Raw genomic sequence first — 27338 nt, forward strand, 5'->3', positions numbered from 1 at the left:
TCGTCGTCCCTTCGTTGCCCCTCCTTCATGCCATATCCTTTAAATCTTCCCAGCCCTCACCTCTCAACCTCCGGGACTTTTTCTCCTCCACCCCCTTCCCAGCCACTCCCACCGTTCATCTCCATATTCGCTCTTTTGCACCTGTTTCCTCTGCCCCTCCTTCTCCTTCCTAAATGCCACCTCGGTGCCTCCACGTTGCGGTAAAGCGGCTGCTCTCTTCTCTGAATCCCTGCCTCGCCTCACCCCCTGCAGGCGCTCCTGGCCGATCCCACTCGTGCTATCCAGCCTTTCCCGCTAACAAAATGCTTTTTCAGCTATCGTGAACCACCTGTGCAGGCGACTGTAGCAGCGCTAAACGATGGGGGCTTGTGTTTAGTCTCGACATGCTTTATTCAGGGTTTTATTTTAGTTTGTATATCTGCACACGGTTTCCAGCTTTTTAACTAATGCTGAAGTGTGTTGAAGTGCAGGTGGTCGGTGTCTGTGCATGTTTACATTTGTTTCACTTGTTTGGTCTACTACGGTCCTCTTTGTTATTGTCTTTGATATCAATGTTCTTCATAGCCCATACTCCTGGGAACTTTTTTTCTGTCCTACATAAATTGTGGTTTGCTAAAGCATACGGATATGAGAGGTAGTTTCCTCTCTTTGCACACATTAAGGGACTTAGTAAATCACCAGTGTTATGAAGTGCTGGGGTTTTTGGGAAGACAGTTGTATTTTTGCATAGGTGGCTGCATTTAAGTCTGGGTGTGCTTTGGGATCTTGTTAAATACTGAACTGAAACAAACGTGTAAAGCCGTAGCTGAGGGGCAGCCTGTTGGCTTACCTGCATGGTTTGCTCTTGGCAGCTGGATTTCTTCCTCCTAATCAGGCTCCTTGAGGTTATTTGGCAGATACAGATAGGCTGCCACGACTTAGGTGTGATCAGGAGAGCAGAAAACACAGGAGTAAGGAAAGGAGAATGGTTTGAATTGGAGGAGTCTGGTACTTGATGGGTGCAGTGCAATTACTGTTGTGTCTCTTTAGCACAGTGTAGTCAAATACATAGTGTTAGTGTAATGGACAGTGTTATCACTATATACTTTTTCTCATATTTTCCTAAATTCTGATTTTTTTCCCTTGTGTTTTCCTTCATAAAATCTCATGGAGACATCGGTAGTTATGAGTAAGACCACAGTGGTGCAAAGCTGCAAGTAGTTTTGTCCCATTCCACTTCTCTGTAAGAGTTATCTCAGTGTGATGAGCACTAAGGCTGAGCCCATGTTTGTCCGTGAGCAGATGAGATGGTTTGCCTGTGAAAACATCTGTTGAGCGTCTCTGCTGCACAGCTAATAACCAAATCTATCAGTTTCTCCTTCCAAGTCTCAGTGTTGAGAGCATTTCAAGGGAAAATAGGGCTTAGCCAGAAAAATCCCTGGCTGCTGAATTATAGCCTAGGACCTAGCCATGTCAAAGTAAGAGCTTTATGTGCCTAAAGCTGCTTGCTCTTTCTGAGATGAGGTAACAAATGTACAATAAACATATTTTTAGACTGGTTATTTATCTCTTGTAATATCATACTTCCCCCCTCCTCTTTTTTAATTTTTGACTGTCTGATCCAGTTGTTATTATAGTTCCTAAAATGATGGAAACAGACTGATCACAATTCAGTGAGAACACTGGCATGTTGCTGCATGTTTTTTTCCTTCCTGCCTATCCCTAAAAAGCAAAAAATGGTCTGAATCTGTTCGTAGTCCTTTCTTTTTTCAGGCTGCTTTTATTCTGAAATGCTGTAGATACCCAAAGAGTTGTTTAATTCAGATTGTGTATACTTTGGCATGCTATTGAAACTCTTGTTATTGATCTGCTTTTACCTCTAAACCATTAAAAAGAGCAAATCTGAATCAATGCTGCAAAATTCACTGCTGTGTTTCTGTCTGTGGGTTTTATTTGGTTGTCTTATTATCAAAAACACTGGAGTCTTCAGTCTATTTTTTTTCAGATGTACGAAGATAAATGTCTGGTATAATTTCTTTTTCTTTAAAACCTTATATTGAGCAATTAAAAAAAAATCATTTTGATAGCATCTAAGATATTATTACTCCCTGAAAGATTGGGAAAGCTCCCTTTTTGGCTGTTGTGGAAACCCAGAATATTTCTCTGTCTGCTCTGGGATGTCCTGACCCCCAGGGGAGCACTGACTTTGACTCTCATTCATGGAGAAAACTTCCAAAGCCTCAAGGTAAAACTAGAAACCACAAAGTATGAAATAGATTGTAGAGATTGTAGAGAGTAGTGTAGTATGCCACATGGGCGAGAAATTTAGGTTTTAGGATTTTTAGTATGTTATAGATGGGTTCAAGATGGAGGATATAGGGTGTTGTCTTGAGTTCTCTTCTTCTTTCTTCTTGGGTTTAGGTGGCATCTTGTAATTGGGTAGCAAAATCCGCATTGCGGGTCTTTAGGGGTCAGTTATTGGGTTGGAAAGGAAAATAATTTAGGTGTCACTTCTTAATTGGGTAGCTTCGTTTTGGATTAGACTTAAAAGGCCTTGTAACAAGAGACTGTTAGCCATTTTTTTGGTGCTGTTTTTCCTGCATGCAGTCTGGTGCAGACAGTGTGCTCGAGTTTTGGTAACAATAAACAGAAGCTGAAGTCCGAAAAAGTCCAATTTGTCTTTCGTTCCTGACACAGAACTGCTCCAGGAGGGTCTCCCCTGGGAGCCCCCAGGGAGTTGCCCAACTTGGACACAGGCTGTGTCTCGGTTGGGTCAGCTAGTCGTGGGCAGGGTGGCAGTAGCATGATGAGACTTAGAATTGTAAGGAAAAATCTGGAGATAAACTAATGTTGTAGTTACTAAGGCATAAAGCTTGTGGAGAGGCAGTGCCTCTTAGTTAATTCACTAGCACAGGGAAAAGGACTGAGATTTTGGATATACACGAGCCCTTTTAATTTTTTCACTTCAAGTCTGAAGACTGGCTTGTAAGCTTAAAATCCTTCCTTCCCCACTATTATAAGCCACTGTCTTAAAGCCCTTTCCTTCACAGTTATTCCAAGATGCTGCCTCTTTTCAAACGCTGCCTGCTTCCATACCCATAGTGGCCAAACCAGTATTAACACTGCAAGCCGCGTGACAGCCCTTAATCAGTTTGCTCTGGGGGGTACTTGACATCCACCGCTTTAAAGACCACTAAGTACCTCGCACGGTCACAGATTCTCCGGAGCAGCACGTCGGGGTGGCACTGCCGTGCCCGGGAGCCCACGCGCCTGCGGGACCGGCTGCGAGGCCGTGCAGGGAGCCCTGCGAGCGGCGTGGGGCCGCGCTCCGTGCGGCTGCGGAGGCTCAGCCCGCGGCCGCTCCCGGCCCCGCTCCCGGCCCCCGCCGCGTCCATGCGCGCCCGCTGCTGCTCGTCCCGGGCCGCGGCGGCCGGCGCATGCCCGAGGGGCCACGAGCATGCGCGCAGGGGCGGGCGGGGCGCTCCGCCGCTCCCGTCGGCCCGCGGCTCCCGCCGGGCGTCGGCGGCGGAGCGAGCCCGCCCCGGCCGGCGGTGCCATGCTCAGCGGGGCGGGCGCCGGGCAGCGCGTTGCGGCTCGTCTCCCCCGTCTGGCCTCGCCCGCGGCGCTGGGCAGCGGCGGCAGAAGCGAGAGGTAGGGGAGAGCGGGGCCGCGGCCTGTCCCGTCCCGCGGCTGCCCGGTGCGGGGCGGCGGCGGGGAGCGCCCGCGGCCCGCACGGGTGTGCGGGCTCCGAGCTGACGGCCGCGGGCCTCCCTCGTGCCGTGCCCGAGCCCCCGGCAGGGGGTTCAGCTGCGGGTCCGCTCCGCGCCCCTGGGAGCGGGTGTTGGGACGCGCCGGTAGCGGCTTCGCTGCCAAGTTGTCTGGAGAAGGGAAAACTGCCCGGGCCCCTCCGCCGGGTCGGAGTTGCCGTGGCTTCGAGCGGGCCTCTGGTCTTGAGTGGCATTTGTGCTGTGCTTTGTCCCTTATTTATCGTGAATAATAATGTTTCTTAACGCACTTGGCTCTTGGATTCATAATACCTTACTTTCATTGCAATGGACTTCATCTTTTCTTGTGTCTGTAGTACATGTGTGGAGACGGGGAAGGGATCAGGTCTCCACCTGGGTTTGTAGCTGAAAGTGAGTCTGTGTGGGATTAAAGAAACCAATGAACAGATTGCAGATTTCTAGCTGGATTACAAAAAATCCACATACTTACTGGTGCAAGGTGACTTAGAAAGTTTTTTAGTAAAGTGCTCTCAAATTCCCTGTGTTTATCTTGTGCCTCTTTACGGTGTGCTCTTACACATGCGATAAGCAGGGAAGATACGGATGAAAATGAAAAGCTATGTTGGCTTCATTGCTGTATGTGTAGGATAACAGGCAAGCCCTGCTGCTGGTGCCTCTGTGCTAACTAATGTTATGACTTCAGTTGTGTCCAAGCAGCTGCTTTGCCATATCTGTGCTTCCAGATTATTTTTTAATGCTGTATAACTTAAAGCCCGTTCCAGCACTTATCTTTTCTGCCCACTCCAACTGGGGTTTCTTTGAATCCTGTGCAAAACACACAGTACTATTTTGTTGATCTCTGCACCCTGACCAAGTGCAGAGTCTATGTCTGAAGTCAGTTTGTGTAATGAGAACATTGCAGGCATAGATGATTTTTCTTGTGTGAACTTTCATTTCTACTAGAGCCTGTTGCTTTGTTATTACATGGTACAAAGCCTGCTCAGCACCAGGAAGGGGCAGAGCAGGGAATAGATCTTAAGTAATTTCACTAGGGCATGCCAGAGACTTGATGTTCTCTTGAAACCGGGTAGATGAGTTCACAGATTTTTCTACAAGATGATGATGATGAGAGCTGTCTCATGTGTTGGCAGTGTAGGTTAGCTTGCCCACCTTAGTGTTTAAGTAAGTAACAATAAGATGGCATATTCTCAGAATAAAGTAAATGCACGATGGTTTTCATAGTTTCAGAAATTCAGGGTGAAGTTCAGCAGCTCCCCAGAAGAAAAACAACAGTGTCAGCTTGTTAAAACTTGCAGTGTATTGGCAGGACCAGGCTGTGAGCATATTAGCATGATTTGGAAATGGTTTTAGACAGTATTTCCAGGGCAAGCTGCTTTTCTCAGCATCCTGCTGCTTCACATGACTCCAAGCAGAGATCATATCATTTACAAAAATGATTCTGAAGGATGGAGTTAGGATTTGATCCATGACTTGCTTTGGGAAGTAATTTTATAGAGGAAAAGAGTGGTCATTTTATGATCATAATATTCTACACCTGTAAAAATGCAAAATGCACCTTTTTTTTCCTTTAAGATATAGTTTCTGCCCACATTGGCTGAATGTAGGAGCCCAGAGCAGTCTGGCATCCTCTGAAGTTTATGCAGGCTATTAGATATTTCCTCCTAAGTCAGTGACTTCTGGGCACTGTCAGGTCTGTTTAGCAAATTTACATCGGAACTGAGTTTGAATTTTTTTTTTTTAATTTAAACTGTGATATATTCACTACCAATAAGAACTTAATTGAGAAAGAAATTAATAATAATTAAATGTTGAATGTGCTGGATGTGGCTGGACTGTAAGCAGCATTGTCCAAGCCAATTTTAACAGTTTTCTTGAAGTAAGAGTGACCATCCAGTTGTCTAGCATGTGTTTCTTGAAAACATATTTCTGGAGTTTGAATGGACTTATTATTGCTTTATGTTAAAGCCAGTCAGTTTGAGCAATATTGCTTATGTCTTTTAATCACAATTTATTCTCACATTAGAGGAAATATATGAAGGAGGAGGCGGAGGAGTGTGCTGAAGATGAGGCGACTGAATCGGAAGAAGACCTTGAATTTGATGAAAGAATTGGATGCCTTTCCAAAGGTTCCTGAAAGCTATGTGGAGACTTCAGCGAGTGGAGGCACAGGTAGGCCTTGTTGAGATGCTGATACTGATTGAAACTTCAGCATGAGGAGGACAGGCATCTGTGTTCACTTGAAACTAGCCAAAATTGGTTTCTTGAATTCTTTGGTGGACTGACTGAGCTCATCCCCTTCAAGTAAAGACATAGTATTTTGTGGAAACAGATGCATCCATCACTCATCTGAAGGGAGATTTTTGTATATTTGTATTGGTGAGACTGAACCCAATGTAAAAGTTAGAAATAAAAACTTCTAACCAGTTGCAACTGGAAGTACACTGTGGCAAGGCTGTAATAAAACTTTCTCATTTGTTGTCTCACCAAGCTCTTTCTTGGTGTCAGGTTTCTGGATGAGACTGAGCGAGCATGACCTGAAATGATGATGGGAATCAACACTATGCTTTTGCAAAAGTAGAAAAACATTCTCCAGAGACAGATAAGTTGAGCATCAGGAAGAGCAGTTTTCTAAAGCTTTTCTCTTGAAGGTGTACTAGATTTTAAGAGTAAGGAAAGCCCTTTGAAGAGCTAAACACTTTCATCCAGGATATGTGCTTGTACTGTCCCTATTAGTCACTTCTCTGAAAAAGCTGGAGCTGTAAAAAAGACCATTCTTTATGTATGTGATCATAAAATTGTGTCTTTAAGTTGAGCTGAGTTAGAGGTAGCCTGATTTGAAAATAGTGACTTCATCTCTTGGACTATTGCAATTATTTGTGGATAGATAGAAAACTACTAGCACTTAGAAGTGGAGGACAAAAATCTCTCATTTGTGCTTATGCCTGAAACTCAGTTGAATAAAAAGTTGAGGAAGCAATTGCAACCTACAGATAAGCCTTTGAAGTTGTTGTGCCACTTACAGTGTAGAAGTAAATATCAGAAGGTTCTATATTACTTTGCTGTTTTCTCAAGTGCACTGTTAATAAAGGGTTATTGTAAATAAAAAAATCTCAAAGAAATGTTTAAATAATTCTTAATGTTAGTCCCAATTCCTGAGGAAACAAGTGTATTGTTTCTATGTTGTAATTTGCATAAAACCACCAAATGCTTAAAGAATCCTTTTTTGTAGTCTAGCACAATCCTTCATGAGACCTTTGCTTTGGTGAATGATGCCTTAAGGATTTCTCAACACCAGAAGTTACTTTAACATTCTTTGGTTTTATCCCAGTAACCTTATAAATGACAATATAGGATTGTCTTTTTCTGTGCCGTTGTGAAATCTGAATATAGAATTCCTGTTTCATTCAGGATTAAAGTGTCAGGCTTACTTTCTGATGTGATAGGGATCTAAAACATGCCAAGACTATTCTCAGACTTTCACGGCCTTCAAACCCATTGCAGAAGTATTGGTCTCTAAAACAGGCTGAGATTCCAGCTCTGGGACTGGGAGACCCTTCAGGAAAGAAAATTCTGCAAGACTTTATTTTCCTGTTCAGATCCACACATATGTTTGCACAGAATTATCCAGAAAGCAGCTGTGGCTCTTACTGTGTTTCTGTGGCTCTGGATAGCTGATATGGCTCCAGCTGTCCTGTTGTTGCATAGCCAGGGTGAGTCTGGCCTACTGGTTCCAGACGGAAATTGAGGACCAGAATAATTAACTGATTAGTGAAGCTGACATGAAGGATTTCATATGTGTGAAATCCTGTTGTTTTCAGCTGACGCTATTGCTGCATAGTGTCAGCTGAAAGCTAGACCTGGAAACATTGCTGATCCATGCGACAGTCAGTAGCTTCTTTCCTGATCCCCAAGGACAGTGCCTGTATTCTCTGCTCCCACCTCTGGCTTGTGGACCACTGTGTAGTGATTTGAAGCCTATCAATAATGACCTTGTTTTTTCTCAAGTTGCCCTTCACGGATTCCACAGAGATATTCCACAGAATGTAAATGAAAAAACCTACGGTGCTAATAAGCTGTACAAATTGCCACTATGCTCCATAATTGAAGTGTTTTCAAGCTTATAAAAGCCATGATTTAATAAAAGGGGTGCTTCTGTGCATCTATTACTGTGTTTCTGACTGTGCAGCAGGGTGATCTTCCCCTTGCACTGTACAACTTTGCAAGTGTGATGAGTAGGCTGCCTTGGAGATAAGTGAAGCACATGTACCACTAAAATACACCAATTAGTTTTCATCCTAAAAATAATTGCAAGTTCTTCACTTATTGGTAGAATGGATAGCTGCCTGTTGCTTGTTGCCAGAGGGAGACTTGTTTGAAATATCAGGGTGGGAGTCATGACTATGTAGCTACACACAAGTAATATAATGCATCTTTACTTCTGTTGTCTGCTAGCTTATTGAGTCTAAAACTTGATATAAAAGAATAGTTATAAAAAATTAACTTGTAGACAAGTGGAGGCTTGAAGGGTCTTCAAGGTGCGCTACCTTCTTCTTTCATGCTGGAAGTTAGTATTGAGTCTTCCTAGACCATCCCTGAGAGTGATCTGTGTGTACTTTATATGTGGAGAGCAATCTAGCCTGTTCTTAGATTTTCCATACAGGGATTTCACAACCTTCTAATAATTCCTGTATTTGACTGTGCTTAAAAAGTACTTTCTTGATGCAAAGGTAGGACTTACTCTTTTCCACTCCTGTCTGAAAACAAATACTATCAGTATGAAAACAGCTCTCCAAGAGCTCGTTTTGGGTTTTTAAATCAAAGATACCAGTGTTGTACTGGTAGTGCTCAACTTCTGGAATTATTAGAATTTTGTTCTGCTTATGTTTCTGAATAATATTTCTCACAATCTGAATTTCTACTTTTTTTTCCTCTGACCAGTTTCTTTGATAGCATTTACAACGATAGCTTTCCTGACTGTAATGGAGTTCATGGTGTACCGGGACACATGGATGAAATATGAATATGAAGTAGACAAGGATTTTACTAGGTAATGTTATTTGTTATAATTCTTTTTAAAATGTTAATTGCCTGCATTTCAGGAAAGAATAGATTTAAAATGTTCATGTGACTTGAAAGCAATTTATAAGTGAAATTGCAAATTAAATACTACAGGGATTTGATTTTTCATCTGTTGATTGTTTTGGGGGTTTTTCTTCTATGTAATCATGAATAAGATAAATTGAGATTTCTGCAATGAAGTCAAAATAGTATAGGTTTGTTGTTGAAGAACTCCCTTAGGAATTAGTTAGTAACAATTCAGACAATATTGGTAAGGTGTAACTCCCCATCATGTAGGTAAACCTGCCCGCTTTGGCTCAGGGCTTGCTTCAGTTCATGTGGTTACTATGTTGCCATTATACTTTGTGCTGCTGGATGTGAGGCTGAAGCACTCAGAACTTTGATGGCATTATCTAGATGTTGCTACCAATTTTGACTCCAGATACAACCCCCCTGAGGATGTGTTTGCTCTTGGTTTCATGTGCCTGTCAGGACTTGTTTGCCTTTCTTCCAGAGCTGGTCAGGCACCCATGAGTCCCTGTGAGGTTAATGCAGCTTTCATGCCCTGAACACCTTTAAATGTTATGTGTCTGTGTCATGGCTTGACACTGGTGCTCACAAACTGAACTAACTGAAACTGAACTGAAATACCTTTTAAGAGCCGTTTGGGTAGTTGCTGTGGTAACAGGCTAAAGATACATATATTAATTGGATGTCTTGTACATCAGAAATAAAGAAGGTTTTTGTAATGAAAAATAAAACTGGAAAAAATTTAAAGGAGATGCATCAAAAACTCAAATGATAGTAAATCCATTCAGACAGCTGGGATTTCACATTTAGGTCTTTGCTAAAGTAGGTTATATCCCAAGTGAAGCTATCACACGGGAAGGGTAGTCTATTAGTTAAGAGACTGTTATGGGATTTGGGCTGTGTCCTACTACAGATTCCCCAGTTTGATTGTGGGCTAATCGCTCAGCCTGTGGTTCTTCACAGCTTGAACCAATGGAGACTGGTATAATTTTAACTGCTTTTCTCCTCTCTACTGACCCTGTCTGACCAAGTTGAGCCAGTGTTGAATCCCTTGCTTATGTGACTTGCTCGAGGTCAGCTAAGTCCCAGATGAAGCTCCCTGAGAACAGAACCCTGTGACTATAGTGAGGGGGTTTATTCCTTATAGTTCAAATTACTTTTGTGAAACTAACATGAAAACCAATAGGAAATGCCCAAAATATTGGAGAATGCCACACAATCAGACTTTTGGTGTGATAGAGGTTATCTCTTAAGTTACAAATGCTTTAACATGCTCTAAAATTCCATGCTGCTTCACCCAAATTTTAAACAGCTTTATATTTGTTAATATAAATTTTGGTACTTGACTGTATTTCTGCAAGTAGTCTGAGATTTTTTTCTTGACACTTGTTAATTAATGGATTTTTACCTTTTTTTTCTTTCCAGTAAATTAAGGATCAATATTGATATTACAGTTGCCATGAGGTGTCAATGTAAGTATTTCATCAGCAAAGGTTTTTAAACACTTTAAAACCTCTTCAGAGAGCACACTTGCTCACAATATAGTTGGATATTGTTCAGAATATTTTACCAGTGTCATTTCTTCTGATCTTAATGGCATGTAGTGATATTGATGACATATGACTCACTGAAGGAATTAGTAAGAAATGTAAAGAAGAATATCTGTGCCATCTTATTCTCATCTTGCAGAACCTTGCTTTGTCAGCAGGAACACGATCTGTTGTCCAGTCTCTCATTTGCTGAATTATTCTAAAAGCTCATTGTGAGACACAATTCAGCAGCAGGACTTTATAACAATTTCTATTTTTTATGAACTTGGGATATATTAAGCTGGTCTGCTGTTTAACAGTGCTGAAACCATCACGTAATTTCATCCTCCTTGTGAACATAAGAGGGATGCCTTCCTTACTGAAGGCAATACTTAATATTTTGATATCGTTTAGGTAATGAACTTTTATTGTGTTCAGTATGGCTTGTTCTGGACTGAGAGAAAAGAGAATACTACTTCTAGGAATGCAAGCAAATTTTCAGGATGCACTTTCATTGCCTAGCTTAAACCTTGCATTAATTGTAATTAGTGTAATTAGCATTAATTGTACATCAGTGGGTTTTTTGTTTTTTACAAATAAACAAACTTCTATCCTCTGATATGACTAGTCTTGGTCTCTGTTCAGTGCTTGTAAAACAAGAAAATATTTATGCATAGCAGATCCTAGAAAGCTTGTATATGTAGTTCATACAACTTCTCTGTATGTGTTAAATCAGTGAGAAAATACTGCAAATCTGAAGAATTTTTGGTCAGTGTCCATCAGCTGATACTGAAGGTAAAATAGGTTGAAGGAGCAATAACATATACTGAAGTTTATCATTGTGAAACTTCATTTCAACTTGAATTTTTTTTTCTTGTCCTTGATCGTCTGTGTGACTTAATATTTCTCCCTGTTTAAAATAGATGTGGGGGCTGATGTTCTGGATTTAGCAGAAACAATGGTTGCCTCTGCAGATGGGTTAATCTATGAACCAGTAAGTTGATTCTGACCTTTTTATTTAAAAATTGAATTCTTCTTGGTGCAAATTCTTTGCAATTCTGGGTGGGAAGGGACAGAAATGTTTTTACTCGAGCACAAAATGTATTATTTAAACTGCAAAGTCCTTTCATAAACTACTCTGTGGTACCAAGTGTGAAGTTGATTATAGCTCTATACGCACACCCCAATTCTCTTCTGGGTTTCGTGGAAGGGATGCATTCTGTGTGTTTTATTAGATGTGTTATTTTTGTTTCAGGTACCATTTGAGCTCACCCCACAACAAAAAGAATTGCAAAGGTAAAGCACTGAGAGGCATGTTTATGGTTTGTATTGTTTGTACTGGAAGTGACTTTGAAGTACACCAGAGGTACATGACACAACTGTGTCTTGAGTCTAATAGCTCCTGCTTGTAATTTAAGAATACAAACCTGCTAAAAGATACTAAGTTACTTTGCTTTCATCATGATTTAAGATCTGTCTTACGGAAAAAGAAAATTGGCTTTCGACTTAACTGTTCAAATGGGTCATGCCATTGCAACCCAAGATGTATGGACTGTTTCCAAATGAATGCCTGATAGCACAAGTTAAAATCACAGAATCAGATGTGTAAAATAGGTATCTAAATGTCAAAGCTGAGCCACTGTAACAAATTGGCACATTCTTGCAAAAACAAATTAATTATTTCCTATAACTTAATTGACACAGTGATTATCACTTTAATATCTTGGTGTTGTGTGTGCCCACTATAGTGACAATCTTGTAATAGTACTGAAGCTTACTTGGGGCTCTGGCTAGTTCTAGTATTTTGGTAACACACTGCTGTGTGCTTTAAATTCTGTATAAAATATTATTCCCAAAGTTTAACGTAATGCTTTATTACCGTCATCAACTTTGATAAGTTCCTGATTTGCAACCTGCAATTGAAGCCAATAATAAATTGTGAAGCTAGATTTTGTTTTACTGTTGCATGCTTTCACACTTGTCTCTAATCTTTAGGATGCTGCAACTAATTCAGAGTAGGCTGCAGGAGGAACACTCTCTTCAAGATGTGATATTCAAAAGTGCATTTAAAAGTGCTTCTACAGCACTGCCACCACGGTAAGAAAAACTGATATTTTGTGTCATTATTCCCCATTCCTCCAACCCTGTGACTTAGACTTAACATTTTATTGTGGTTATGATTCCAGAAGACAAGTTTGTAAGAAAACATCTCACTGCTTTTTAATGAATTTTAAAATAGTGTACTTGATACTTGTTTTGAGGAGCTGTTGTTTTATGAAAACCTCTGGGGTTTCCAAACTGGAGAGGGTTTCCGGGTTTTGTGTGTGTGCTTACACGTACATATACAGACATGAGTAAATGTATGCACATACCTTTTTATTCCATGTAGTTTGATGCCTCCTTCTTAATGGGAGTTAGTCATGCCAGAGCAATACCAAACAAGAGTCTTTTTTTAAAACTACCTTTCTGTCCACAGTTTTTCAAAGCAGTGCTGCTATTACCTGTGTCATAATGCTTCATAATTTTAAAAGAATCAACCTTTGAATACAAATGTGTTTTGTTAATAAATTCCTGTGTCTAAGATAACACTGTTGAGATTGTGTGGAGAAAGCTTGCTGTTTTCATTTAATTCCAGCTACTCAGAAATGTTAAGAGATTAGTGCATAGAATGTTTGGTCTGCTGAATCTAGATGCTATGTGATTTTATTTTTTTCCCCAAGGGAAGAACACTTTCTACATGAAAGCTGAAATTCTCCACTTAGAAACACCACTAAACAAAAAAATACTGAATAAAACAAAGGAAACACCAAAGCTGCCATACATACTTCCTGTGTTGTAATCTCCCTTCTGAGAATCAAATATGTTCTTCATTCCTAAGGCAAGCCTGAAGATGGCTCAAAAAAATCTTTTTTCCTCATTTGCTTGATGTCTTCAGATTAATTAAATCCTTCTGTGCCTCTTGTGTTGCTTGTTAGTGCAGTTTTTGAAATGGTATTTATGCTTGAGATGTGTTTAAAAAAACATTGATTTCTGTCTCCCTCTAAAGAGCAGATTTGGAAATGGATTTTGTGTTGTGGACATCATAAGATGAGTGAGGAGTGGAGGCTTTTGCAAAGAATAAAGTTATTCTTGCTACAGTGCTATTTGTGTGACCAAAATGTATTTGGTTCTGTTCATTGTAGCATTAAAATTTTCCCAAGGAGCCATTTTTGGTAAAAGGAAGTGGGAAAATATAAATCCCTGGGGCAGACATACTTATGGTCTCATGTTCTCTTTTTGTGTGTTATCATAAGCCAGCCTTGTAGGCCAGATCTCCTAATAGAAGTATGAATAAAAGCTCATTGGTTTCATCAGCCTGACCTTTACTAGTTTCCCTCCCACCATCTCTGCTATAATTCCAGAAGAATACAATAAGGACAGGTAGATGATACTGCTGTGTCTTTATGCTAGGAAAAAAAGGTCTAACTGTACTGCTGTTATTTCTGCTAGACAGTGAATATTCTCCAGTACTTCCAATGTTGTTTTTATTTAAACAGGGGAGATAATTCATTACAGTCTCCAGATGCATGCAGAATTCATGGTCATCTCTATGTCAATAAAGTGGCAGGGAACTTTCACATAACTGTGGGCAAGTATGTTCTGTCCAATTCCTGAAAATAAAAAATCCCTTGACTTCTACATTTTGTACAGTGCATGTGTGTACATGTGTGTGTGCTTTTGTGCTTCAGTTAATGACTGGCTTTTATTGACCTTCCTGTACTCATGCTTGGTATTTTTGCCATGTAATACCTATTCTTGCACTGTTAATTTTCTTCATAAATTACCGAAACTGTGCAGTGCATTGTTGCATGTCAGTGTTTAATAGGATGGAAACTCTTGAAAGTTGCTTTGTCAGAGAGCAAATGCAGAGTGCAGTTAACTTGCTTACTTGTAGAGTAAATATGGTCAAACTTTTGTTAGTCACTTGAGCAGTTCTGCAGATTTTTATATCGTAGGACTTGGTGACTCTTCCAAAAGTGTAATGACTTGATGAGTTCTTGATATTTCTAAAAATGCAAGATACTAGTTTTGTGTAAGAAGGTTTTTGTGAGTCCAAGATTCCCGACCTTACTGTTCAGTCTGTCTTGACAGTAAGAAAAATGTCATATTTAGGTTTTATATAGATATACACAATAGATATCAGTCTTTAAAACATACACACACATATATATATGTTAAATATACTCAAGCATATATATGTTATGCTTTACATATGAGGATGTGTACATATTTTATAAAGTATTTATTGAAATAAAAGAGGAAAGGTAATTTTTCTACATAGTCCTCTCTGGATTCATAAAACATTTGTTGCTTTCTTCAGGGCAATACCACACCCTCGAGGCCATGCACACTTGGCAGCGCTTGTAAGCCATGAGTGTAAGTTCCTTCTGTCATCTCCATACCAACATGGTTCATTTCAGAGTGTTGTCTCCTAGTTCATGTTAGGTTGCTGTTTTGAAGATGTTCTAGCTGTGCAATTGCATTGCAAAAAAAAGTGAAGAATATTCTTTGCAATGATCTGACTCCTTAACAATTTGCTTTCATACATTTAGCATTATTAGGATTATCTTTAGGTTGCTTCTATAGTAATGATAACACTGGAATCTCAGATGTACTTTGGTGTAACATAGATAGCATATGAAATTCCTGTATTTCACTCCAAACTGTCTCTTTCCTCGAAGACCTTTTAAAAAGGCTAAAAATTTCTGACTTTTTTCCGTAGAAACCTAATGTTTGGATTATGAGTCTAGATACTAAATGTGTGTTGCTGCCTTATTTACTGTGAAGCAAAGGTGACATACTGTGAAAAATTAACTTGATTAAACCAGATACAGTTGGTTAAGCCTCCAAATACCCATGAATTTATGTTAACACAACTTTAATTATTTTATACATCTTAAGTACCTGCCAAATAGGCAGTGTAGTGACTTGGCAGCTGCCTTGTACTTCCTCTGTACATTTAATTTACTAAATTTTTGTCTTTTTAATGCAATTGCTTACAAGAACATGAACTGTAGAATAACAGAAGTATTTGGCCAGCTAGAATTCTCTGTTACAAAATTATAACTATTATTACTCCATCATTGATTCAAATATAGTTACGATTTGCTTTAGAAGCCCTTTTCTAGAAAAAAATTAACTTTTTTGTTAAATATTTTGGATTTGAGTTTTCTTTGAAGTGTGGGTACACACATCCATACACATCCAGTGATGTGTACAATGGTGTTTGGTAAATGCATTAATTAGAATATTTCAGTGTCAGAAATGGGTGCATCTTTTTCTCTAAGTACAGAATCTCATAGTTTAAAAATGCTTTATTTCTCTATATTGTCTTTCAGCCTATAACTTCTCCCACAGAATAGATCATTTGTCATTTGGAGAGCTTATTCCAGGAATTATTAATCCATTGGATGGAACAGAAAAAATTGCATCAGATCGTAAGTGTTGTGTGTTTAAAAAAAACCAAATTTGTTTTGTTGAGTTTCCCAATAGTTACATTTAAAGTATTATCATTTCTCATAAATGTTACTGACAAGCAACATGTCAGGCTAAATTTGGTAGTGAGCAATGCCCCGTTCAGTTATCTACATGACATCTTAAATGGGCATTTCTTTTTAATATCTGCATGGCTGTTCTGTGCTGTTTTCTTGAAGGCGATTTGCAGTTTTTTCCAGGTTTGTTATGTTGAAGTTACACTATGTCTGACCATATTGCAGCACTATGTTACGGTGGAGAATCATAGATCTGATTGTTGTCATGATGGGGAAAAATAAGCCTGATTTGGTTTAAAAAATAGCAGCAGAGTCTTGGATTCCATTCCTGTATTTGGTTTGTCCCTTCCACAGTGTGTTTTATGATGAAATGGGATGGGTTTGTGTAGTATAAATAAAGGAGAGTAGTAACGTGCCTCATCCCACCACTGGCATTCCCTGTGAGAGTGAACCCCGGAACCTTCTACAGCCACTGTTGTCTCAAAGCCAGTCAGTTCCTTGGTTGTTACAGCCAGAATGGTTTAGTGTAGCTGAAATAAATTGCTCCAGTCTATTGGTGTTTGTCCCCTTAGGGAATTGCACAAAGAGCAAATGCATGAGCATGCTGATGGCTCTAGAAGAATTCTTTAGAAGTGTAATCAAGAGAAAATCTGTAACCAGTTTAGAAGGGCTTCCAGCACTGCAGATACAATTCAATGGCCAAAATCTATTTAGACCACTCTGAGATAGTGAAACATGATGAATATCATGAAACATGTGACAGTGTGAAATTTGTTCTAGAGCCCTAGAAAACACTACCTCTGTGTTTCATTTGAAGCTTTGAGTGGCCTGACCTTAGTGAGTCTTTTCATTACATGGGAAAAATGTAAATTTCTCAAAATTTCTGTAAATGCGATCTGTGTCTTTTCCATGGAAACTAACTTTGTGGAGATGGTGCTGAAGTAGTTTTGGCAGTGTTGGCATTCTTTGAAGAATATCCCTTGTGCAAATGGCATAGCTGATTTATTATTTCTTTGATTTATTTGTGAATATCTCAGATGGCCTTTGACTCTGTTCCTCATTCAACAGTCTAAGATTTTTTTTTCTTCTAGACAATCAGATGTTCCAATATTTTATCACAGTTGTGCCAACCAAACTCCATACGTACAAAATTTCAGCAGAAACTCATCAATTTTCAGTTACAGAAAGGGTAAGTAGAAGAAAGAAAAAACCTATAAAGAGATGAAAACATCTAAAAAGTGACTGTTCATAACAAAAGTTCAAATGTGAAAGTAGTACCATGGTTTTGAAAAGTACTCTAGCATCAAGAGACTCTTTGTAGAACATTCTAGTACACTAGATTTATCTGTAAATCATACAGCAGTGATGGTAATATATATATATGTATATATGTACTTGGTGCCAATGCAAACTTCTTTGATTAATGTTTCACATCTATAGATCTGGAGTCTGATATTAGAATTAATGATAGACAGTAATTTCCACTTCACTGGATGCTAATAGTGGTAGTGGTGAAATCCTCCAAATTTTAAGTCTGTAACCTCGTGTGTAGCTTTACAAATATTTAATTCACCTTTAGCTTTTTAGCCATGTGGGAAGCAAACAAACATGCAGCTTGTTTGAATATCCTGGACTTGGTTGTGGGGTGTAAGAAATGGAAACAGGGAGTTTGTATGAAAAACTGATCACACAGTAAGTGTCTCAGCTGTCTTGTTTAACCTTTGTTGAACCACCAAATCTAACTACTCTCAAGACTAGAGAGCTTCCACTTTTGGGTTTTGAGAGGCTTTTAATTCTGAATCCATCACAAGGGTAGTTAATGCATCACAGTATGTATCATAAAGTACTAATTTAAAGACTGCTGTGAACAGGAAAACAGCCTTGCGTGTACTAGCTAGATGTCTTATTTTCAGATACTGAGCTCTGTTTTCATCTTTTATTCAACAACCAAAGAAAAAATATCTTAGTGTAAAGTTTAATTAAAAATGACAGATAAAGTGAGAGGTGAGAAGAGAGCCTTGGGTTGAAAGAAAACGTGGGTATTAGTAGGATGGCAGCTGTATTACAGCTTGTGATGTTCTACAAGGGAGAATTTTTTATTTCCTCACAATTCCATGTTGTGCTTCTGAAAAATACTGAGGTAGGGTAAGTAGGATAGAGGTGATGTCTTCATGTTCAACTTTGGACATGCAGGCCACTGAAGGGAAAGGTTTGCTCCAGAACTCATGAAAGCTGGACTAAGGAGAGAATGAAGAGGAATTTCATAATGCACTATACACCCACCTCCTGCCGGTTTATCAATCTGCTTTGTGTTTTCTCTGCACAGTCTGCAACAACTAAGGCATTCCTTAGACTTCTGTATGCCAGTCAACAGCTTATCTTATGGTTCCTTTTTTTTAAATCTTGTATTCAGTTTTTCTCTTTTCCTGTGTACCAGTGGTTCTTTCAATTAACTGTCCAGTCTAAGTTAGCTCTTCAATTTTTAGTGGAGATGTGTTTTTATAAAAAATGCTACCGCCACAAGTTGTTTTGGAGAAGATCCTGTAAAAATAATGGAGATAAAGTGTCCATTATGTACTTGTTTGCTCTTGCTGCCTCAGTAGGCAACCCTGTTGCTTCCAAAGCTTATTTGTGTATACTCTTAGGGAACCAAATACTTCTATTAGATGAGCTGAGAAAGGTTACTAAGAACAACAATTCACTGAGCACCTTAGTGCACTTATTTTGAAAGATGAGGCACATATGCAGACATGGAAAAAGGTGATCAGACAGCCATGGCTCAAACTTAAATGCAGTGAGGTTTAATTTGCCAGTGTTGAGCACATGGGGAAGCAGAGTTTGAGAGGTGTAGGCCAAATCTTCTCCACTATTATTGATGATTGAGTTACTGTAGTTATTTATATTAAAAAGATTTAATTCTAGCAAGGCTTCACTGAGCTATCTGATGCAAGGTTAGTAATTTTTAGCAGATTTTAGCATGAGTTTTAAAAGTTAAATCTGCTGCAGTAGTAGAAGCTGGAAGCAGATCAAAATGGTTTGCAGAAGAATTCTTTTTCTTTTAAGGGTAGAGTTTTGTGTGTTCTATTTAATTTCATATTCTTTTTCCACCATTTGACCTCAAAAGACCAGCAAGGCTTAGGGAAATAACAGAGGAAAAGCAAACAGAAGTAGAGTTTTGTCCTTCGCCAGTGGCAAGGTTCTGTTTAACTACTTTTAGTCTTCTCTTCCTTTTTAATATGACTTGATCATCCATCTCCAAATGCTGACAGTTGTCATGTTTTGAAATACAGAAAGCATTTCCCACTGGTTTGTTTTATTTAACCATTGCAAAGTTTTTTGGATCTGTTATCGTTACCAATACATTATTTTGGCATCCTTTTAATTTTGGTGTGGTAGCATAAAAATCAGTATGGTTTTTAAAATGTTAGCTAACTGAAGAAGTTGCTTAACCTGCATTTACCAAAGGGGTATTCTGCTTTTTATTTTGTACCATATTCTGCATGTTTTTTGAGCACAAACTGTTAAATATACAGAGAAATGGAGCTGTGATATATTGCTTTTCTGTTCAGTCCTGTTTATCTTGTCTTTTTGGTTCTTACTAACTTAGGCATGGCTGAGTTTGTCTTCAGTCCATTATGTTCTTTTCTGCTGTCCTTACATATTTTCAGCCAGACTTACCTGGCAGTGCCTTTATCAACACCTTTCACTAACAAGAAAATGACAGCAGATTTTTGAAAGAAATTTGTGTTGAGGTGTGTTCTGTCCTGAAACTGTTTTTAAAAAGTAGGTATTTAGAGCAGCCACACTCTCCTCTTTGGTGTCTTTTGGTTTGAGAATTTGGCAAATGAAAAGAAACTAGAAATTTCTCAGATTAGGACTGTGGTGCCGGATAGTCATAGCGAGTTTGGGGTGTTTATTTATTTATTAAGATGTATTTCTTGCTGTGTGGCTGTTGTCTGATATGATGTGACTGACAAAAAGTTTGAAAAGAGGCTTTTGCCAAGAAAGGTTGGACCAGATGTTCCTCAAGGTGCCTTCCAACCTGGTATTCTATGATTTATATAAATCCTCTGGGGATTCTGCCATTGCTAAGGCTGTTGAACAACGTAAATCTCATTAAGGTCTCATGCTGAGTTAAGTGATTCATAGTGGCTGATAAAGTAGGAAGAGCTGCGGCAAGTACTACACCAGTGCACTCCCCTGAGTTCACAGGCTAGGCTAAGACTGTGGCATTATCCTCATAGGTACCAACACCAATCCAGTTATAAAAATCCTGTTGAAAGGACCACGTGGGCAAGTCTTGACAGAATAGAACCAAAGCACAATAGTGAATATTGATATGCAGCACAGCAGACCAGTGACCAGGAAAGTCAATTTTTAGTTTATAATGTTTGACTTTTAGAAGGTACTGATCAAAGTGGCCTTGATACTCCCCAGTCTTCGGTTCATTCCTAACTCTGATTAAATAACTCTTTTGTCATCCCATCTTGTAACACTGATTTTCTTGTGACTAATTATGAGTGTGACTAACAAGTGTTTCTGTCTTTTCTTTCAGGAAAGAGTAATTAACCATGCAGCTGGCAGCCACGGGGTGTCAGGAATATTCATGAAATACGACATCAGTTCACTTATGGTGACAGTGACAGAAGAACACATGCCTTTCTGGCAGTTCTTAGTGAGGCTATGTGGCATTATTGGTGGAATTTTTTCAACTACAGGTGATTATCAGTGCCTTCCTTCTTAAGTTCTGTCACTTTTTTTTTTTAAATCATGGTGATTGCTATGGGTAAGTTATAGGGAGTCCTCTTGAGATAAAGTGCTCATTTGTGTGCATCGAAATGTGCCATTAAGGCTACTCAGTTTTGGTGTCCCCGTATGGCATTTCTGGTGTTCTGGAAACCTCTTGTTTCCTTTTTGGTAATGATAGCAAAGTTTATTTACTTCTGGAAGAGCAAGGCTATAACTGCCTATAGATATGTAGATATCTATGCATATGTGTGTACACACACACATACTGATATTCTGTGTATTTCCTGTTATTGGGATCCAGTAATTAAATCAGTGACAAAAGTTGAGATAAAACTTCCATCTGAAGTAATTGGGAAGATTTTCCTTATCAATGTACTGCTGTATTTACTTCATCAAAGAAAGCAAATTAAGTTGAAAAGGCACAATTCACTTACTGGTCAAGACATAATAGGGTATCTGGATTACAAGTTATTTCTTTCCTTGGCTCTCATTGGAAGAGAGCTCAGTAAAGAGGCTTCAAACTAGAGCTGCTTTTCAAAGTAGATATTTCTGTCCCACACAATGTATTTTCATCCATGAAAGCAGACAGAGGGAATTACATTTATTTAGTAGCTTTGCTTTCTTGATGCATTTCAGAATGTTCAAATTCTCCCCTGCCCTTGTATCCATTCTTCATGTTAATTTCTCAGTGTTTTATGTATGGGTTTACTGCACTGTGTCCTGTGTAAGTATGGTACATAGCTTTGTTGCAGTGCTTCCATAAATAATATATTTTTACTACTTGTGACAATTTAAATCTTGTTTGATGTTGCAGGAATTTTACATGGCTTTGGAAGATTTGTAGCAGAAATTATTTTTTGCCGTTTCAGACTGGGCTCTTACAGATCCACATCGGTAAGGAAAACTTCCTCAAAGTATTTCTCTAAGTGTACAGCTAAGGATGGATGATAAGGACAACTTTGGGACTTGATCCCAGGAGAATTTAAGATATTTGCAATAAACCCTCCCCTTGACATGCATATTAGCAGAGATTCAACAGCTTTTAAAAATAGTTGGAAAACCTAAAATGTAAGGAAGTAGAGTTCTCTAGCAAACTGAATTAATGCAGCTGAGTCTCTTAGATGTCCTACATTCCCTTCACTGTCCTTACTGTCTTCTTTTTATTTTCATATTGCTCCAAAAATTACATGTTTCCCAGGCTTGCTCGGTCTTCCTGTCCTGGTTTTGGTTTCACATATCCTTTTGCTTGGCCTGCACGCTGAAGAAGAGGCACTGTGTGCTGCAGGGGTTCAGTGCTGCTCCTTATTGATCTGCAGGCTACTGCCAAGCAGCATGAAAGAGCTGAGCCTTCACCTTTCCCTTCTTTAGGCAATAAGAGAATTGCTTCTCTAGCAACTACTTGATTTTATATTACTTTTATTTTTCCCATTTAAGCCTGTAGATACCTTTGAGACCTCTGCCTTTCTCTCACATTTGGTTGAAGTTTGCCAGCTGGCAAGGTTTTGTGAGTGGGGAGAGAGAAAAGAAGACAACCAAATTTGTATAAAATTTCTATGAGAGGCCGGGTAAAAGGCATCCAGGAAATGCGCAAGGATAAACAAATGCATGCTTTTGAGGAGGGAGGGTGGAGATTCTGTTTCTGGTCAAGCCATTAATAACACCTTGTTTTTCTTTCACCAGGTTCCGCTTCCTGATGGCCACACAAGCAACCACTTACCTCTAATTACAGACAATAGTACACATTAGCCTCCTGAGAAAATTTTTTTCTTCCTGCCTGATACAGACTTTTTTATAATAAAGAAAACATTGTGCAATATCCTGAGACAGTGCTGATGGGCAGCAAAAATTGAAGCCTTTACAAAAAAAAAAAACGTCCAGCAAAACAATTTGTGTAATTTTTTGTCTTTGAGTACACGTGGAGACATAGGAAATTGTGAGATCAGTGAGGTGGATGATCTTCTGGAGAGCGAAGGAGTGTTGTTGCCAATACAGTATTCGTGGTCGAGCTGAATGTCTTTGTGGTGGCTGCCCATGACCACTGAAGCATCTTAGTGATGCCTGGGAAGACTGCAGGCCCCAAGGAGAAAAGTACGAGTGGGATGTGTGGAAGGGCTGGCAGCAGCCACTGAGAGACAGTAACAGAGCTGGAGTTTCTCTTAAGTGTGCAAATGGGGGATTGGCTTTTCTTGTTTGTTTTTTTTATAATGCTGGAGCTGAGGGCTAAGATGTCTTTCATACAGCTGGGGAGCAATCCTACAAATATTTGAAGATGGGAAACAAGAGAGTAAGTAAGGTGGAGCCCAAGCCGTGATGTTGGTTACCACCACTGCCTTTGTGCAGCCCCACCATTCCTTAGTGGAAGAAACATGTGGAGCAGAGGAGTTCCTCTGTTTCCACACAGCCACTGTGCCAGCAGTGAGAGTGTCGCTTCTGGCATTGGTGCAGAAGTGCCCAAGGATGCCAAGAATGCGCTCCAGCCTGGACAGCTTTTGGACTTGGAATAAGAAGCCCTTTAAGTAAGGCATTTGACTGTGGTCTTGGTAGAAGGCAAGACTCCCTAGTAAAAATGTCAGGAAATCTTTGTATGCCTCTTTCTTCATAAAGAAATTGCTCTAATGGAATCTTTGTTGTAGCTGTGCTGCTCATGTGGGAGCCATGGGAGCATCCACATCCTGGAAATTGGAGGGGAAGGGAGAAGGGTGCAAGAAGCTGCCAGTTCAGGCTGGTTGGGAGGTCTGCTAGGCCAGGCATGGAGTGTGGAACTGGTAGTAGGTGACTTCAGGGAATCTGAATCATATTGCTGCAGATGGGTGATGAGACAGGATCTGCAGAACTAATCCTTGCTGTTCATTAAGGTTTTTGTAAATTAAATGAAGAGAGCAATATTGTATTGTAAATAGGCTACTGAGAAAGAATGTTATTAATGCAAATGGTGCTTTGAGAAATGGAACATCATGTTACTGCTGAACTACTGGCGTACACCTGTGGTTCAACAGTTACTCCACCAGTGTAAAAAATTAATATGATTCCTTCTCAGCAAAACTGATTTATTAATATGTTAGAAGATTATGCTGATCCTGGCCTTACTCACCATGGAATTAATATTTTAATTAAGAGGACTAATTACAGAAAAATAAAAATCTCTCTGGCATTGTCAGATTTTGCTGACTTTCATTAATGTACTTTCTAGAACACTTGGACTTTGTTGATGAGCATAGTGTTAATGACATGGCTAATTTGCTATGCAAAGTGAAGGGCTTCCTAAATAAGGAAAGACTTTTGTTGAATTTGGCGATTGAGAAAAAAGTTCAAGGAAGCTGGGTCCTTGGGGATGACAGCCAAGTTTGGGGTTTTCTCTTCTGTGCTTTGTTTTTTAACATTGATTAATCAAACTCCAGCAGCTTCAGAAACTCTTTGGTTCCCATTTCTCTTTGGCATTTCCTTCTGAGGTTTCTTTCCTAGTTCTGCTCAGACTGGTTCTGCTTTGGGCTTTTCCTAACACTTGTTTCTTATCTGCCTGGAACAGACTGTACTGGTGGGAGAGACTGATCTCAGTTGACTTTCTGTAGCAGAACTTTAAATGTTTTCTATTCTCACATAAAAGAGCCAAGTGGCTTGATGTGTCTTAAATCCTTGTGTGGCATATTCATTTTTTTAAATCTAAAAAAAGCTTATGTGAGGGCTGGTTGCTAATGGAAGAAAATTTATGATCAGATGTGAGGTGCTGCGTTACAAAGTGAATGCAGGATCAGTTTGACCCTGTGCCGTTTTCTTTCTCTCCACAGTGAGTTTGGTAATCAGAGCAGTACTGCTGACCCTGGTGCCATGTTTTGTCAGCACCTTAACCAGCATGTTCAGGGAAGTCCTGGAGAAAATAATAGTTTATTGCAGGGACTTCTTTTGGGTAATATTTATTTACATGATGCCAAAGTGAATGTACGATGAAAAACTGGGAGGAATGGGTGTCCCAAGGGAAACAGAAGCCCAGATGTTAATTTGATGTGTATTTTCTGAAAGGGGGATTGCAGATGAAAATACCTTTTTTTGGGTTAGGAAAGATTGTCAAGATGATGTATTTTTGTCCTTTGCTCTTACACGATGGTGGAGAGAGAGCCCAGAGGAAAACTGTTTTAACCTTTATAAGGTGTGTTCACAGAACACTGTTTGCACACCGTCTCTCTGGCCAACAACTCTTCCCCACTCCCAGGCAGCATGGGCTGGGGTGTGTCCTGCTGCTGCCCTGCTCCCCCAGGGAGAGGCTGTGTTAGCAGAGCCCTGTCACCGTGCCTGTGAGACCTGGAGTGCTGTGCCTGGGTGGGGGTGTCCCCTTGAGCCTCACCCCATTGTTGTGGAAAGCCAGTGCCAGACCCAAGGGGTGGGGAGGGGATGGGCACAGATATTGCTCCAGTGACAGTTTTATGGCTCAAGGGGAAGCAGCAGTCTGGGTTTTTAACAGAACAGGCCATCTTTGGCCATGTCACCTGTGAGCCAGCACCACACAGCATTGACAAGAAGTTGCTATAAAATCTCTGAGTTACGATGGCACTTCACTACTGTGTCCCTGGGAGTATTTCACAAAAGATGTCTGATTAGAGAAAGGAAAAGGCAAGACTATAGCCATCCCTGGCACTGCAGGAGTCCCTCAGTAAGGGGTTGCTGCTTTATGGTAAAGCAGAAGGTGGGATGAGATTTCAGTGTGCAGGGAGGCTGTTGGGACAGGTACCTGCTCTGTGGACAAGGCAGCCAAAGCAAACTGGCAGGGCAGAAACAAGCTGTGATCAAAACCTGTGGCTGTGAGAGAGAACATCAGGGGGAAAATCGATTGTGAGCTGAGAGAAGGGGTAAATGAATGTAACTTATAATAATAACAGTGCTTCTAGGGGAGTGTGCTGTGCTCTTGAGTTGTGTATGTGCTGTGCTGCGGTGGGTGTGGGTGGGCAGTGTGTGTGATGGGGAGGCTGTGGGAGTCAGGCTGGCATGGATGCCACTGTACTTTATGGCTGCCATCTTTCTTACCACCTCTGTTTTGTGCATTGGTGGCTACTGCAGGACACACCACAAGAACACACTGAAGTGGGTATAGGAATGGAAATTTCTCTATTTCAAGTCCTTTTCATTCTTTCCCCTGACTTTTCTAGCAGATGTTCTGGAACTCTTGCTAGTAGAGAGATGGGGAGGAAATTAATGTCTGTCTGTCTGTCCGTAGCTGGAAAGGGATTAGGCTAAGAGATGTAGCGGGCATTTTTTAAAAAAGCAAACCTAAGCTGCTTTCCTCTGAAATTCTCATCCTAGAAATAGGTAAGTAATTAGAAAGAAAATTCACCTCTTTCCCTCTCAAAAGCTCTGTGGTGGGGACCTGTACTGCTCTGGGGCTCGACCTTTCTCTGCAGCCGCTGGCTCTGCCTGGGGTGGCTGTTTGGGGTGGTCCATGGCAGTACAGGGACATGTGCTGATGGAATCAGTCCTGCATGGTACTGAGCAAACGACTTTCCTTCCTGCCCTGTGCAGGATCTTTTAAAGCTTTTCAGGGACTGATTTGACAAAGCAAGCCCTAAGTAGAGGGCGTAGTTCTTAGGAAGGGTCAGAGGCAGATTATATTTGATGTATAAATGCAGGTGTGATTACCTGAACAGACAAAACCAAGGTCAGGGAGGCAGCTGTTGCCTTGTCCTTTTGCTATTGAGTTCTCTGTGAGACAATCTGTTGCTAAGGATGTCTTGTGTAATGATGCAGTGAAACTGAAGCAGGAGGATGTGATCACCTTGTCACATCTCCGGTGGCACTGATGATACTAAAGCTCTTTCCTCCCCATTTCTTCAGAGGCAGCTAAGTGCTGCAGATTTCTTCTGAGAAGATGGGAAAGGAGAACAGCTTGTTTGGGGATACTTGCTAAGACCTCTGTTTTTAAAAGGCACCCTGGAAGTTGGGGTTTATTTACACCTTCCTTACTCAGATTGGTGCAAAGATACTTTTTGTAAAGACATTTTTTTTCTGCCAGTGCTCAGTGAATGCAAATTTTGTCTGATATTTGGCCTTGGCAGTGGACCTGCTGGTTAGAGAAAATTCCATGCTTGCAATATGAAGTTAATGTTTAACAATGAATGCTTCAAGAAGCCTTAAGGGACTTTGCCTACTGCCTTTTGTGCACTAGCAAGGGTTTGATGGTGCAGCTCTGTCCACCATCTGCCCTTGCACACCTTGCTAGAGCACTGGCATACATTTGAGCTGACTTAGTTAAAAGCATGTGAAATACTTAATCTTCTCCTTCTGCTGTAGCTTAGAATCATTTCCAAAGCATTTCTGGTTGCTGCTGACCCAAGAGAAAGGCAGTGTCACCTTCCCCTGCCTTCCAGAGGAGTTCTGTAAGAGCTGATCCATTACTTAATCAAAACAGAACCTTCAAGGCTGGGTAGTACAGCCTCCCCTGGGTGAGAGCTGAAGGTATGCTCTGAAAACATGTGTCTCTGTGGGGCTTCCACTTACCAAAATTCAAGCAAAATCTCTTTGTAGCTTGGGTTTTTTTTTTTGTTTGTTTGTTTCCTTTGTTTGTTTTGTTTTGGTTTGGGTTTTTGTTTTTGTTTTAATTTGTGTATATATGTAGAAATATTCAGAGTTGCAGGACGAGTAATTTGATTTGTGAAAAATGAAACAGAAAGCCAGACTGGTTTGGGGTCAGGAGGACCCTGGTGTGGTCTGGGGACAAGAGGCCATGGCAA

At 40.2% G+C, this 27338-nt stretch overlaps 1 protein-coding gene across 2 annotated transcripts; it reads left to right on the forward strand.

The window, feature by feature from the left end:
• Positions 1-65: 65 nt before the first annotated feature.
• Positions 66-23888, forward strand: ERGIC2 (ERGIC and golgi 2). 2 transcript variants are annotated; one of them, XM_068189713.1, is made up of 14 exons: positions 66-200; positions 5749-5894; positions 8664-8772; positions 10239-10285; positions 11266-11336; positions 11598-11638; positions 12338-12439; positions 13879-13974; positions 14703-14758; positions 15721-15819; positions 16965-17062; positions 20429-20591; positions 21437-21516; positions 22303-23888. In XM_068189713.1, the coding sequence occupies exons 2-14, from the start codon at positions 5789-5791 to the stop codon at positions 22366-22368; spliced, it is 1134 nt and encodes a 377-aa protein (XP_068045814.1). In that variant the 5' UTR covers positions 66-200; positions 5749-5788; the 3' UTR covers positions 22369-23888. The 2 variants fall into 2 exon arrangements, with proteins under 2 accessions (XP_068045814.1, XP_068045813.1); XM_068189712.1 differs by lacking the exon at positions 66-200 and adding an exon at positions 3458-3630.
• The last annotated feature ends 3450 nt before the right edge of the window (positions 23889-27338 follow it).

The sequence above is a fragment of the Anomalospiza imberbis genome, chromosome 5, assembly GCF_031753505.1.
Source record: "Anomalospiza imberbis isolate Cuckoo-Finch-1a 21T00152 chromosome 5, ASM3175350v1, whole genome shotgun sequence".
Lineage (NCBI taxonomy): Eukaryota > Metazoa > Chordata > Aves > Passeriformes > Viduidae > Anomalospiza > Anomalospiza imberbis.